General features: G+C 36.2%; 1 protein-coding gene across 1 annotated transcript in view; it reads left to right on the forward strand.

The window, feature by feature from the left end:
- AMMECR1 (AMMECR nuclear protein 1) overlaps positions 1–14351 on the forward strand; it is a 113079-nt gene that overhangs the window by 40068 nt on the left and 58660 nt on the right. The window contains 1 exon segment of the mRNA XM_084789940.1: positions 11343–11453. Coding sequence (XP_084646066.1) covers positions 11343–11453 — 111 coding nt within the window.

Below are 14351 nucleotides of genomic sequence, written 5' to 3' on the forward strand. Positions count from 1 at the left end.
TGTTCCTCCCTCCCACTTTCACCCTATTCCCCTCCCTAGGTCTAATTATTAAAAGATCTAGTTTCCCCTCCCCAGATTATTAGATCTCCCAGGAAACAGTGAAATGTGAGCTGTAATTATGAGAAAGTGAGTCAATAGAAATAGAACCAAAGATGATTGCAATAGAATTAATAATTAAGAACAAATAAAAGGAATTAATAGAGAAAGCCTTAATCAACTCTGAAAATGCATTGAAGGATTAAACAAAAAGCAGAAATCTAACATAAAAAAAATAGAAGACTAAGCAGGGTGTGCACCTGTAATCTCAACGCTCTGAAAGGCAGAGCCAGGCAGATCTCTGTGAGTTTTAGGCCAGCCTGGTCTACAAAAGGGAGTACAGGACAGCCAAGGGTACACAGAGAAACCCTGTCTCAGAAAAAAATAGAAGACCAAAAGGGACTTCTGGAAAACTGTGCCGTATGAAATGAAAATTTACTGGATTAGATAGATAGCAAATAAAACATTACAGAAAAAAAATGGACTGATGAATTTGGATATATTAGGGTGGAAATTGTCCAATCTCAAATAGAATGGGAATAGCCGAGCTGGGGCAAGAGGCAGTGAACTATGAGGAAGTATTAAGGAGATTTATATCCCATGTAACTAGAGAGTTAAGGATATGCAGAACATAGTTGAAGTAATGAGTATAAAATGCCGGAGTATATTGAAAACTTTGGACCCTTCTCTCCATAGATCCAAGAAATTTAGTAACCAGAAACAGAAAAATCTACAAAGAAAATAAGTATAATAATTATAATCAACTTGCTAAAACCGGTGATTGCATTTTAAATGCTGCTGGAGAAAAACAAAAACATATTAAGTGCAGAGAGGGTCATTTACTTCTCATCAGAAACATTGTCAGTCAGAGGACAGGATGCTGGCATCTTTAAAGTGCTTAAATTGAGAAAAAAAAAGTACTTGTGACTGTAAAATCCCTAGGTAACAAAAATATCTTTAAAATGGAGAAGAAAAAGAAATATGGACGAAGCACATGGTTTGAGATGAAAATGGAAAGAATGGGCACCAGCATACCCCACTTGTAAGAAATATTAATGGCAGATGGGAGCAGAGACACGTAGGTCCTGGGGCTGGCTGGCCGGGCAGTCCAAGCAAACACCGAACTCCAGATTTGGTAACACAGTTTCAACCTCTAGCCCACAGATGTGTACTCACATTTCTCACATATATATGTATATATCATACGCATGAACACGTACACACAAATATAGATATTGTAGACTTAAACATAGCCATACAGTAGTTAAATACGAGTAATGCAACCACTGCTATTAAAGGTTGCCAAGCTGCAAGACCTAATGAAGAACTAACTGAACTAACTTTAAGAATAAGCACAAGTTAAAAGGAAGAATATGAAAAAAGATACGTAATCAGTAACCATGAGGAAGCTAGTATACCCTATTTATATGGGATGAAGTAGTCCTTAGGAAGAGTGCTGTTACCAGAAATAAGGCTAGCCATTTCAAAATGATAGTGATAAATTCATCAAGAAGCCAGTGACTATAAATATGCCCCTAACAGAACTTCAAAATACATGGCAAATAAACACATTCTGATGAGATAGACAAAACTGTTATCAGAATTAGATATTTTAACTATCTAAACATGGTGCTTGATAGAACTAGAATTAGTGGATAAAATTGAATTGAGGAGATGGAAGGCAGATAGCACAACTAAATTAATCTAATTAACATTTATAAAGTATTGGACACAACACGATCAGAATACATTTTCTTCTCCAATTCATGTTACATTCACTCTCAGCCATAAAATACACTTTCAGCACATTTAACAAGAAAGTTAGACAATGTATGCTCTTTCATAAAAAATAAAATTAATTAGTAGTAACAAAAGAATATCTGGAATTTCTCAAATATTGGCCTGTACACAGTATATTTGTTTGTTGTTATTGTTCTTCCAGACTGTCTCTCAGTGTAATCCAGAACAGCCTAGATCTTACTACGTAGCCAAAGTTGGCCTCGAACTTACGATCCTCCTGTCTTAGTTTGTTGTGTGCTAGGATTGTTGTCATGAGCTGCCATGCCTGGCTTTTAATATACATCTAAAAAGATAATGGGCCAAAACCATAAGAAAGTTAGAAGATTTTTTAAATAAATGAAAAAACAGCATATGCAAATTTATGATATGCAGGTGCCACAGTGCTTGGATAGAAACGACTTTAAAATGACTTAAAGTCAACACACTTCTACTTTAGGAAACTAGTGAACAAGTGCAGATCCCTCCAGGTAAATGAGAGACATGGAGAGAAGTAAAAATCAGTACATAGAAAATAAGCAATACAGGAAAAATATAAAGCAGATGTCAGCTCCTGGTAAGAGCAATAAAATTGCTAAGCTTATAGCTAGACTTACAAAGATTAAAAGGGGGAAAAGACATGTTCACACAAATACCCAATCTTGGAGAAACATAATAGACCCTGCTAACAACTCTTAGAGCTATTAAAAGAATAAGAGACCATTCTGAATGGTATGCTAGGGATTTCTACAACATAGATAAATGAAAAGATTTCTTGAAGGGCATCGTTGATAAAAATGAACTAAGAAAGAGCTACGACATCTGAAGAGCTTGACATCTGTCAAAGAAATTAACTTTGTAATTAAGAATCCTCCCACAATTAAAATTCTACCGTCTGATATATATGATAGTAAATCCTATAAGATGTTTAAAGAACAAATAAGACAAACTCAGAATATAGAGGACAATAGGATTCTTCCTACTTCATGCTGCAAGGCAGATGAGTTTGGAACCTGTTGGCGGGAATGTGCAGCAGCCATAAAGAACAGTATAGAAATTGTTCAAAAAATTTAATTCAAAATTGCCACAGTGCTCGAACAGTCCCACATTTGAGTATTTATTCAGAAGAATTGAGACCAGGAGCTTAGGGCTTATCCCCAGTCTAGTATGCATTGTGTCATTATTCACGGGCCAAGGTATGGCAGTAACTCAGAACAATCAGCACAAAAATGAATAAAGGAAATGTTATACAGTTTTTAAAATGCAAGAAATCCTGGCATTCACAACAATGGGGATTAATCTGGAGACTATTGTGCTAAGTGAAATAAAGCAGCCACAGGAGGACAAACACTGCGTGATTACAAACACCATGTGATGATGCTTGTGTGAGAAATTTGTAATAGTACTTACGAGCAGCTTAAGACAGGGCTGGAGGGTTGTTCTTTGTGTGTTAGGATATAGTTACACTTGATGTAACCTGTAAGAAAAATGCCTATGTGACATAGTCCTACAGTGAATAGCATGTGCTTATATCAAAATCTATGAGGGTAATATGATGTTAAGCATCCCTACCACAAAACAAAACTAAAAGGATATAACTTTGGGCAAGCTGACAAATGTATTTTTTACCTTGATTGGGATGACAGTATCATAGTTGTTTGTAATTATACAAACTCATCAAATTGTGTATTTAAATTTATCTTACTAAAGCTGTTAAAACTTGAGGGAAATTAAATATCAGTGTCCTTATTTGTAATAATCTCAAACTTGAAGACACCTGCATATCTGTTGCCAAACTGGAAGCAACCTACACATTTAGCACCAAACTAGAGGCAACCTACATATCTATCAGCAGTCTATTGGATGAAGTCCTTGGTATATTCATTCAATGGAGTGATAAGCAATAATAATAAGCATCCAAGAGGTTTAGATATCCAGAGCACTATGCCAGGTCAAAGAATACTGACACAATGGATGCTAGATAGAACAATCCTATTTATATGACATTCTAGAAGTGGCAAAACTACAGTGATAGAAAGTATATTGGTGTTTGCCAGAGTACAGGGTTGCAAGGAAGGAGGCTATTACTAAAGCTGGGAGTGTGGCACAGGCCTTTAGTCCCAGCACTCTGGGAGGCACAGGCAGGCAGATCACTGTGAGTTCAAGGCCAGCCTGGTCTACAAAGCGAGTCCAGGACAGCCAAGGCTACACAGAGAAATCCTGCCTCAAAAATCCAAAACCAACCAAACAAAAAATTTCCAGACCTACTGTGGTTCAACTTATATATAATGTGTGTGTGTGTGTGTGTGTGTGTGTGTGTGTGTGTGTGTGTGTGTACACTTGCTACAGTTTGTTATATTTTACATTTTATTTTGTTGCTTTTTTGCATAAAAATGATATTTAGATAAAAGTGATGTTTAAAGAAGAACTTTGGAAGAAAGATAATGATTTTATCTACAAAACAGTGCAGGCCAAGCAAGTATAGCTAGCTCAGTGCTTGCCTATCTTGTGTGAGGGCTTGGGTTAAATTCCCAACACCACACCTCCCCCCCCCCCTTTCTCTCATTTATGGAGTTCCAACGGTTTTCTGGAAAGTAAAAGAAGAAATGCAGAAAGATAAAACTAGACTGTCAATTGTCTGCTTTGCCCCATAATTGTGATTTTCTTCCCTCTAAAATGAGGTCCTGCTGATATTTCTGCTCAGAGTGATGTCTCTCCAGCTCCTTTCCCCCATGGGAGTATGCAATCCAAAGAAGGACCTTAAAAATCAAGAGACTTAACCTTGGTAGGCCCAGAGAGCAGATGACAAACAAATGCATCTGTTTTATTGCAGGTCTTCCTTTTAGGCTGACCCATTTCATCCAATCTCCATGGAATGAGAAACAAGATAAAATCTCGAATGGAGAAGCTAAAATGATTTTCCAGCACATTAGTGCTTAAATTAATCAGCATATTTATTTCCTAGTGACCCCATTTCTCCTGAGTGGGCTCCACAGCAAGGACAAGATAGTAAAGGATAGATCATTAACTGAAGACATAGAATATAGGCACAAAACTCTTGTTTGCTTTAAAGTGTTATGATTTCCCTGAATGTGCAACATACTTAGTCTCAGGAAGGTACCAAAGCGAATCCCCATTAAAAAATCTATAATGGTAGGGAAAAATGTCCATTAATTGTGTCCATTAATATTCATTGTAAAACTTCTGGACCTAATTTTGTTTTCTTAGTTTTGTTTATGACGAAGAATCTTCAGATGTCAATAATAAAGTCCCTTTTTATTTGGTCTGTTTCAAATTAAAATAACCCTCTTCAGAGCAAAAGCTGAGTCGTAAGGTCTTAAAGCCCTTTGGGAAAATTATTTTGGAATAGGAAATTATTTCACTTTTAAATCTGTAGTAAATTGTCACCTAAAATTAGTGAGTTAGATACTCAGGTAATAAAAATTCGTGGTGTGTTCTTCTTACCAGGAGAGAAACCAAAGCTCAAAATGTTGCTACGTATTAAATTCAATGCCCACTGCAGTGTAAGTTGGGAAAAGAAAATGTGTACAGATATATTATTTTTTCCAGGCTAGGTAATCATTCTTATCTAAATTGGACTGTAATAAAAAAATAAGACAGCCTGTCGACATGAAACTGATTTTTTAAAGAAGTTTGCTGAAAATGGTTGATTTAGTCGTGCTAAGTGGAAGAAATGGTTCTTTCAGTTCAAAAATTGGCAGAGTCATGATAATCTCTGAAAGTCCACTTCTTATTGGGGGAACTGCATGTCCGTGGTGATTATTCTTGATTTATAAAGAGAATTCAGCTTCCCTAATCCTCTGTTAGACTTTCCCTCTTCTTCCCCTGGCATTTACCAACTAAATTAGAAATATGAAAATGTGAGAGAAGCATTTGATGCTGCTATTGTTTTATTTCTGTGAATAGCAGACCCCAAAAGTTATTAGACATCTATGATCTTCTATACTATTCCTGCTGTCTGCTCTTATTGCCTTAGTTTCCCAGGGACCATGGGGTACAGGCTGCAAACAAAGGTTTAAAGGGGGGTGTGTAGTATAATGCTGGGGTTTTTGTTTTTGTGTGTAAGGATATTTTTTATCTATAATAAACAGTGTAGACAAAAAAGTGTCAAGTCCATTTGAACTTTACTTTGTCTCTCCTGACTCCTCCCATTTAGCCAGTTTTTGCCTCATTTCCAATCAATTTGAAATTCAGATTCTCTGGAGCTTAAACATTATTCATTCCATAACATAGATTGTATAATTAAATGATCAGATCTCATACCTACCTGAATAATCATTAAGCAATCATTTCACTTGGAGGACAGTTTGTAGAGAAGACCTGAAATTCACAAAAGCTGCTAAATAACAGGAGCCCATGAAATGAGAAGGCAAGGAAGTGGTTAGAAAGGGTGTTGGTAAGGCATCCTTGTATTTGTAAGCAATCAAGGATGGAATGGTAGGCTTTGATGTGGGTTTCTAACAAAGTGTAAGAACTTATAAGTTGAAGCCCGTCTTCCTAGATCAGTGATTCTCAACCCGTGGGTCACGGCCCTTTTGGAGGGGCAAATGACCCTTTTCACAGAGGTCACCTAAGACCAACAGTAAGCACAAATATTTACATTATAATTAATAACAGTAGCAAAATTATAATTATGCAGTAGCAATGAAAAAAATTTATGGTTTGGGGTCACCACAATGTGAGGAACTGTATTAAAGTGTTGCAGCATTAGGAATGTTGAGAACCACTGTTCAAGGTGGTCTGGCATTTCTAGTGCATCCTGGTATCTTTTCAGTGAATGCTTCCACTCCTGAGCAGAGGAAGCGGAAGAGACTGTCCCTTCTGCTTATCTATATAGTTAACTGTTTGGTATCCACAAAATTATCCTATTCTGTTGTGATTTACATAACAGCTGTACTTACTACCCTGAAGACACCACCACAATATGCTCACAGGAAGTGGCTTGTAAAGACGAAGAAGCTTTCTAAAAGCCTGGAAGAGGGATTTCTCTCCAAGAATTAAGCTCTCTTATAACCTGGATCATGGGATTTGTACCTCTGAAATCTATAGGAAAAGTTTCTTTAAGCAATTATTGATAAATATTCATATGATATTTATCAATATGACAATTATTGTTGCAACCCACTGATTAATTCAGGATGTAATGATATTGGGCATGTTTCATATTTAATTTATATGGCTTGGGAAAAAAAACAACTTCTTTTCATTGAAATAGGAAGAAAAATGTCTTAATTTGGTGGTGGAAAGAAGGCACCACCTTTTTGTCTTTACTTAAGCTTCCTAGATCCCAGAGTTTAGTTGCATGGTATGAGGAGCATAATTATATTTTTGAGCTAAATTGCTGATGAGGCCAAGTAAACATGACAATCATTATTTGGCGGTGTAAGAAACAAACTAAGATACATGCCTTCTCTCTTTTCCTTTTCATCTACCTTTAAAATAATCTTGTTGAGTGCCCATAGCAAATAGGGATGGCTTATATTGTTGCATTGTGTTTTGTACTATGTTTTTGCTACCTGTAAGCTTCATTCTAAACAGGAGACCTGAGAGCTCACTGTGGGCTCTATTGTTTTTAACTTCTCATTTTATGTTGGTACAGAAGTAGGCCTTGAGCTACACTATTGTTAAGGAAACACATCTTTTGCATTGTCTCATGTAATTGTACTCCAGTCCTCCAAACACATTTCTAATGTATTGTGGCTTACATCAATAGACCATCTCAGAAGAGGGCATTGCAAGTGGCATGAAAATTTGTACTGGGAAAATGCTGTGCATATTTATATTGCTCTTTGTGTCCTGACGGTTCCATAACAGCTGCATCCCTGAGAGCCACTTTTGATCTGACAGTACTGGCTGCCAGTTGGCAGAGAGGATTCACCTAGATTAGGTGGGTTTTTTTTTTTTCTGTTTCTATGTACAGGCTTGGGAAAATGGGGTTTGCTTTCCTCTGAAGGTCTCTCAGAACAGACTCGTACAAAATGTTCAGAAGGAAGATAATTCCTTTAAAGGCTACATCTGGTTACCCTCAGATAAATATTTCCATTAATATTTCAACTCATTTTGAGTCTTTTTGTAGCTTGTAGTATTTTTTATGTATGTAGGTGGCCTTAAACCATATGGCAAAGGCATTTTCCAGAAAACATTCAGTCTTTGTCTTACTATGAACTATTTCTCTTATTTCCATGTTATTTGAATAAATTCTCTCTGCAGGCTCAAAACCCCCTTTTCACTTTGATCTGATTCTTCTTATGCTGATGGCTTAGCTTACATACTTTGGCAAACTCGTACATGTTTTAATACCATATTTAAGAATGAAATCACCTATTCTTTTCCTCTGTTTGGAGTGTAAATATGTTGTTGCTATTTTTAGATAATACGCATTGAATGTTCCTGTAGTCATTGCCCTGTACAAAGTCATTATTATGCACACAATGCTATCTTTTGGGCTCAGTGATTTGTTTTGTATCAGTCTATTTTAAAATGTTCAGCTGCCTAGATTTTTTCCCATTAAATGATGCTTTTAGGCATCTTATTTTTAAGTCTTTGAACACTTTTTTCAAGATAAAAGTTACTGGGTGTGCATTTGTACATGACAATTCGGAGATCCAGACATTTAAGGAAAAACTTTATTCTGGTCTGCTAAACGTCTGAGCTCTTACATCTTCAAACATCTGTCTTAAACTTAGTTGGGTTCTCATTTCCTCCCATTCTTGACAGCTGCTTTGCTACAATCTTAACTCCCAAAGAGAATATTGACTGGGGCAGGTAAGGAATAGGAAATAGCATAGACAATTTACCTGTTATGAGGACTCTTAACAACACATACTCAATAGCATCAAAAATTCAAAGAACGTTCAATCTGGAAGAGACCACAGCAAGCTATAAAGGCTGTTATCAGACTACCAGTCCCCTGTGTGGTTTGACATCCCCATATCCTGGGTTATTGTGAAGTGCCTTTGCTTCTTAGACTGCCTTGCAAAAATACACTCTTGTAGATCTTCTATTTATCCTTTATACTTTAAGTATTTACTGGGGAAGATGTGGTTATAGTAAGAATGACATATGTATGTATTCTAGTGGGGTAAATAATTGAAGGCATAGTACTTTTAAATGGCTTTCAATTGTTTCGGTGAGAAATGATTTTACTTCCACTTCTTTGGTTTCTTAAGCCACTGGTAATGAGAATGTACAATATAGGTAGGACCGTGCTGTTTGAAAAGTACCCTGAGGTACTTTGAAACCACAACATTATATACATTACAGGGTGACTCTCTTCATTCTGAAGCTGTCAAAGTTGTCAGAGGACCTGTCTTATGTAGGGATGCCATCTAGCCAATGCGGTCAGAGAGGACTGATGGATGACCTTGCTGTCTGTAGAGGTGGTTGCAGATGTGGGCTACACCAAGTTGGAAGATGGAAAAATAAGGAGCTTAAATTTATCTTCAAGAATGCATAAATCTTATGATACTAGTGTTTCTCTGAGTAATGGGAGAGTAGGTGGCAGTGTAACCCATCTAATTCTTATGAGCTGTGACTCAGAAGCATTTAGAAGACAATTTTCAAATGGATGATTATAATCTCAAGTTATTTATATTTATCACATAACAGCTAGAAAGCAGAAAAGTTGGGCCATCCTTTTTGCTTTTTCCATTTAGTGGGGGTCACCCAGTGCCTGAATGCCACCTTTGCTTCAATAGCGCAATCATATTTTTCAGTACTGTTGAACATTGAGTTCCTGGAGGAAGGGAACTTTTCATAGCGAGCCCTCATTTGTCCGTGGTGTTTGTTTGGGACCCAGTCTTCCATTGTGCCTATCTGTCAGAACTTATATGTTTTAATTGTTTAAAGTGGATGATTAAACTGTCTTTTCTCCCAAGAACATTTAAAAGAATTTTAAGACTTTTTATTGATATTTTTTGTGTGTGAATTAAACATTATGTACCCCAACCCCACTCATCTCCCCATCCCTTTGTATCAACCCTCCACCCTTGCAACCTCTCCCACAAAAGAAAACAGCACAACAAGAAACACACACACACACACACATACACACACACACACACACACACACACACACACACACAATCTCACTGTGGAAGGTGCAGTGTGTCATGGTATCTCACATAGTATACTCTTTTGTCCAAACACCTTTACTTACAATGAGTCCTTGGTGTGGTTCAAGGCCTCTGGCTTCCGCTACACCATCAACACTGGATTCTCACAGGGACTCCTCTCAGTTCTTTTTGCTCTGTGTCATAGAGATCCTGATGCTTTATTTTTCTTTTTGTTTTTGATTTTTTTTAAAACAGGGTTTAAACAGGGTTTCTCTGTGCAGCTCAGGCTGTCCTGGAACTCATTCTGTAGACTAGGCTGGCCTCGAACTCACAGAGATCTGCCTACTTTTGCCTCCTGAGTTCTGGCATTCAAGGTGTGCACCACCATAGCCTGGCCTCTTAGAAATGCTTTTTAAGAGAGAATATTCTCTAACTCAACTAGTGAATAATTAGAAATATATCAAATATGGTATATTCCTTAAATGTAAAGATTTTATAAAGCAGAAATATACCACTATTATTGTGAATAGTCTTAGTAATACAGATCATTTGTTTATTTATATTTTTGCAAAATGTTCTAAAGTCTATAGGTTGTATAAAGTTATTTCTTATTAGAACATAATTGTTTTCAGATTTAATCATTAATTGAGGCTGCCATTGGTTTGCTGCAGAACTCAAGTGTCTACCAAATTGAGCCACATTGTATCTACTACGTGTTATGTAATATCTTTTGGGTAAAAAATTAAATTTCTGGCTTAAAGGAATTTGCTGGTTAATGTGTACAGGCACACTTCACCTACTGAACCATCCTGATTTTACTCGGGTAAACTGAAGACACATCAGGTCTGATGAAATGTTTTTCTATCCCTATAGCTTTATTCATGGCGTTTTTGTCCCTGGTTTATAGTGCTTATTTTCACCTGCCTTGTGTTAGTTAGCTGTGAGTGTGTCTGGCTCTGTACTGGCTTCCTACAAACCAATGACTGCCTTTTAATCTTTCATAGCCTCTACACTTTCAGGAAAGGTGTCTGTTGAAGTTGTTGACTACCTGCTCCCAGTTTTCTAAGTCAGACTTACAAATCAGTCAGTGATCCTAGGTTGAAACAGGTAATCCTGCAGGCATCTGTGATGATTTAAGGCTCTACATTCAACGTTACCAAGTTTGAGTGTTTATTTTACTATGTTTTCTCTGTTCACAGGAAATTAATATCAGTCTGTGAGAAGTGCTGATGAGAATTAACATATATATGTTGTTAAAACATTCACTTTGGTGCCTAGTATACTGAGCACACTCAACACAGTGCACAAAGCACTCTATTACTAAGTTAACCTTGAGCTGAGGGCTTGTCTTTTAGTCTTTATTTCTTAGGTACCTAAGCTAGCATACGGTACCTACTCAATAAATGCTGTCTTGGTTGAATTGACTGATTTACCCTATTTTATGTTCTGTTACAGCCCACTGTTTGTAACATGGAAGATTGGTCGAGACAAAAGATTGCGTGGCTGCATAGGTACTTTTTCTGCCATGAATTTGCATTCAGGACTCAGGGAGTACACACTTACCAGGTGAAGACCAATTTTTGTTTCATTTACTTTTACTTACCAAAAAAAAAAAAAAAAAAGAAATCTTATGATACTTGAACGAAGTACTTTAAATCCTTTTCATTCACTAAAGTTTTGCCATTCCTCTCTCGTTTCTTGTTAGGTTTTTCCTTTTTGGTGTCCAGCTACCTTCACTTATAAAGTATTATTGCTGTGTATTAGTATAAAAAGTGCTGTGATGACATTTATCTTGCCATTGATTTTTAAAGTAATTTTTCTCTTCCAGTGGGCAGCTTATTATAACTTGAAAAGGAATAATTGAATGTCCAGCAGTTATCAAATGTGTTATTTCTACCCTAACAGTCTTTATTTGTTCCCCTTTAAGACCTCTTAAAAATACTAGTTTTTCCTTCATTTTATACATTTTGCTACACTCTTATGTGCATTAAAGCTTCAAAAGAAATCCTAGGAAGAAAGTGACTGTTCATATTCACACTTCACCCTCAACTTGATTGTAGCTTGCTTATTTTGCTTCCCCTAACACAATGGGAAAGTTAACAAGTGCCGCATTACACTTTTTAAAGACCTTGCCTTTAATTTCTAGACTCTCAGAAAGCTATCTAACATACCATCTGATTTTTTTTTTGAAACGCAATCTAGCAAGTTGTGTTCCACAATTATTTCAGAAGAAAATGTCTTAAATAATGAGCTATTGGTAAAGGTATTTCCTGCTTTTGTTCATGTTTTAGCATGGCTACCAATACATAGTTATAATCCAACAGTATTGGTGCAATAAGAAACTGGTCTGGGGCTGGAGAGATGGCTCAGAGGTTGAGAGCCCTGTCTGCTCTTCCAGAGGTCCTGAGTTCAATTCCCAGCAGCCACATGGTGGCTCACAACCATCTGTAATGAGATCTTTTGCCCTTTTCTGGCATACAGGCATTCATGTACACTGTATACATAATAAATAAATTTATTTTAAAAAAAGAAGAAAAAAGAAACTGATCATTGCTAACTATTGGTACTTGAGGCAAGTTGCATAGCTTCCATAGGTAAAGTAACAATTATAGTGTTTTCTTCTGTATATTCAATATCGGTGTTAGGAGGATGTTAGTAGAATGAAATAATATATTACTATTTTACCACAGGATTAATGTGAAAATTATCTTTCTATAGAATTGTATAAATTTAGGCCTATAACCAGTTAATTGAGAAAAACTATAAGGTTACTGTTCTCATATTAAGGTATGCAATAGCTCAGAGATGCAAGGTTTTCTGAATCACAAGAAAAAAGATACAATAATGTGGAGGGTCACATTTATTGTCTCTTTCCAACTATTAGAAATTGTGTATTTGGACTTGATTAAACAGCACAAAACTGTGAGAAGTCAAATATCTATATCTCTATGTCCATCTCTCTATCCATCTATCTATAATCTATCTACCTATCTTCTAGAAAGAACTCCAACTCACTAAAGTGTACAAATGCTACCCTTGTAATTTTTTTAACATGAATTAAGATTGATTCATTTGAGGACTTGATCAAAATTTTTTAAGTGACTACTTTTTGGGGAAGCAGATATATATATATGAAATTATGAAATTCCATGTTTACCACATAGAATGAACAACTTATTATACATTTCTCAGAGTTACTTGTTAGGAGGCACACTGGCTCCTTGACATTTCCCAAGAAAGGGTTCTGTGGCCAGGTGTGCTTGGGAAACATTAACACCAGTTGATAAATGTAACAAGTTCTCCTTCATTGCAGCAGGTTTCAGGCCCTTGTGTGCAAGTACTGTTTCAACTCTAGAAAACCATGTGATGCAGCCTGTTCTAGACTACAGTTTATTTGACTACCGACCCCTTTTATCCTTCAACTCTACTGTCTTGTGCCACTAGGATTCCAAGGAACACAACTTTGTAAACACAAGCCTGTTAAGAAATTTTCAAGTATTATAAATTGTACTTTATGTTTAGGCACACACACACACACACACACACACACACACACACACACACACTATAGAGTTTCTTTGTGCTTTCAAGTGAAACTGCGGAAACAATTCCATTATGAATATTCCATACTTTACAAATCTTGGGTAGCAGTGGTAACAACTTGGTTTTGAACAGAGACGTTCTTTTTCGTAGGAGATGAGAATATCCAACTTATTTTTTTCTTTTGAGCTTGTGGGTCTTTTCTTTTCCACGACAATAATGTGAACTGACTGAATTTTTCACACAATTGACATTTGCCTGTATTTGTGTACATTTTTACTCTCATTGCATTATGGTCTGTGGCTGGGAACTTCCTTTTAATTTTCAGTCTTTTCCTTCTAATTCTATACAGCTTCCTTTAATTGTATATAGGACATTAAATAGGTTATATATATATACATACATATATATATATACACACACACATATATATACTTATTTTATATTTTATATGCATACATATATGCATCTGATTTACTTTCCAGTTTTGTATCAACATAATCTAATTAACGTATTTAGAAGACATAAAAAAATAAATCTTAAAAATTTAATTAGTGAATTATAAGCAGTATGAAGTAATTTTTAGATATTTTAATGTAATAATGCTTTTCAATCCCCCAGAGTGGGCTCACATACCTCTACCTCTGTGTGTCTGTGTGTGTGAGAGTGAGTGTTGGTTGGTTTGTTTGTGTCTATGGCAAGAGAAATGTATTTTGAATTAGAATTTTTAAGACACATAATTTTTGATTGATTAGCGTTGTTATTTGACAGTCTTATATAACACATCCTGATTATCCTCACGCCATTTTCTTTTATCTTCTTTTCATCACGGTCAGCTCCCATCCTTCCTATAAATCCCTTTGTCACATCCATGCCTCTTTTTCGTTTATGACCCACTGAGTGTAGCCTAGGTTGTCTGTATAA

This window comes from Acomys minous (genome assembly GCF_964271855.1).
Source record: "Acomys minous genome assembly, chromosome: 7".
NCBI classification, from domain to species: domain Eukaryota; kingdom Metazoa; phylum Chordata; class Mammalia; order Rodentia; family Muridae; genus Acomys; species Acomys minous.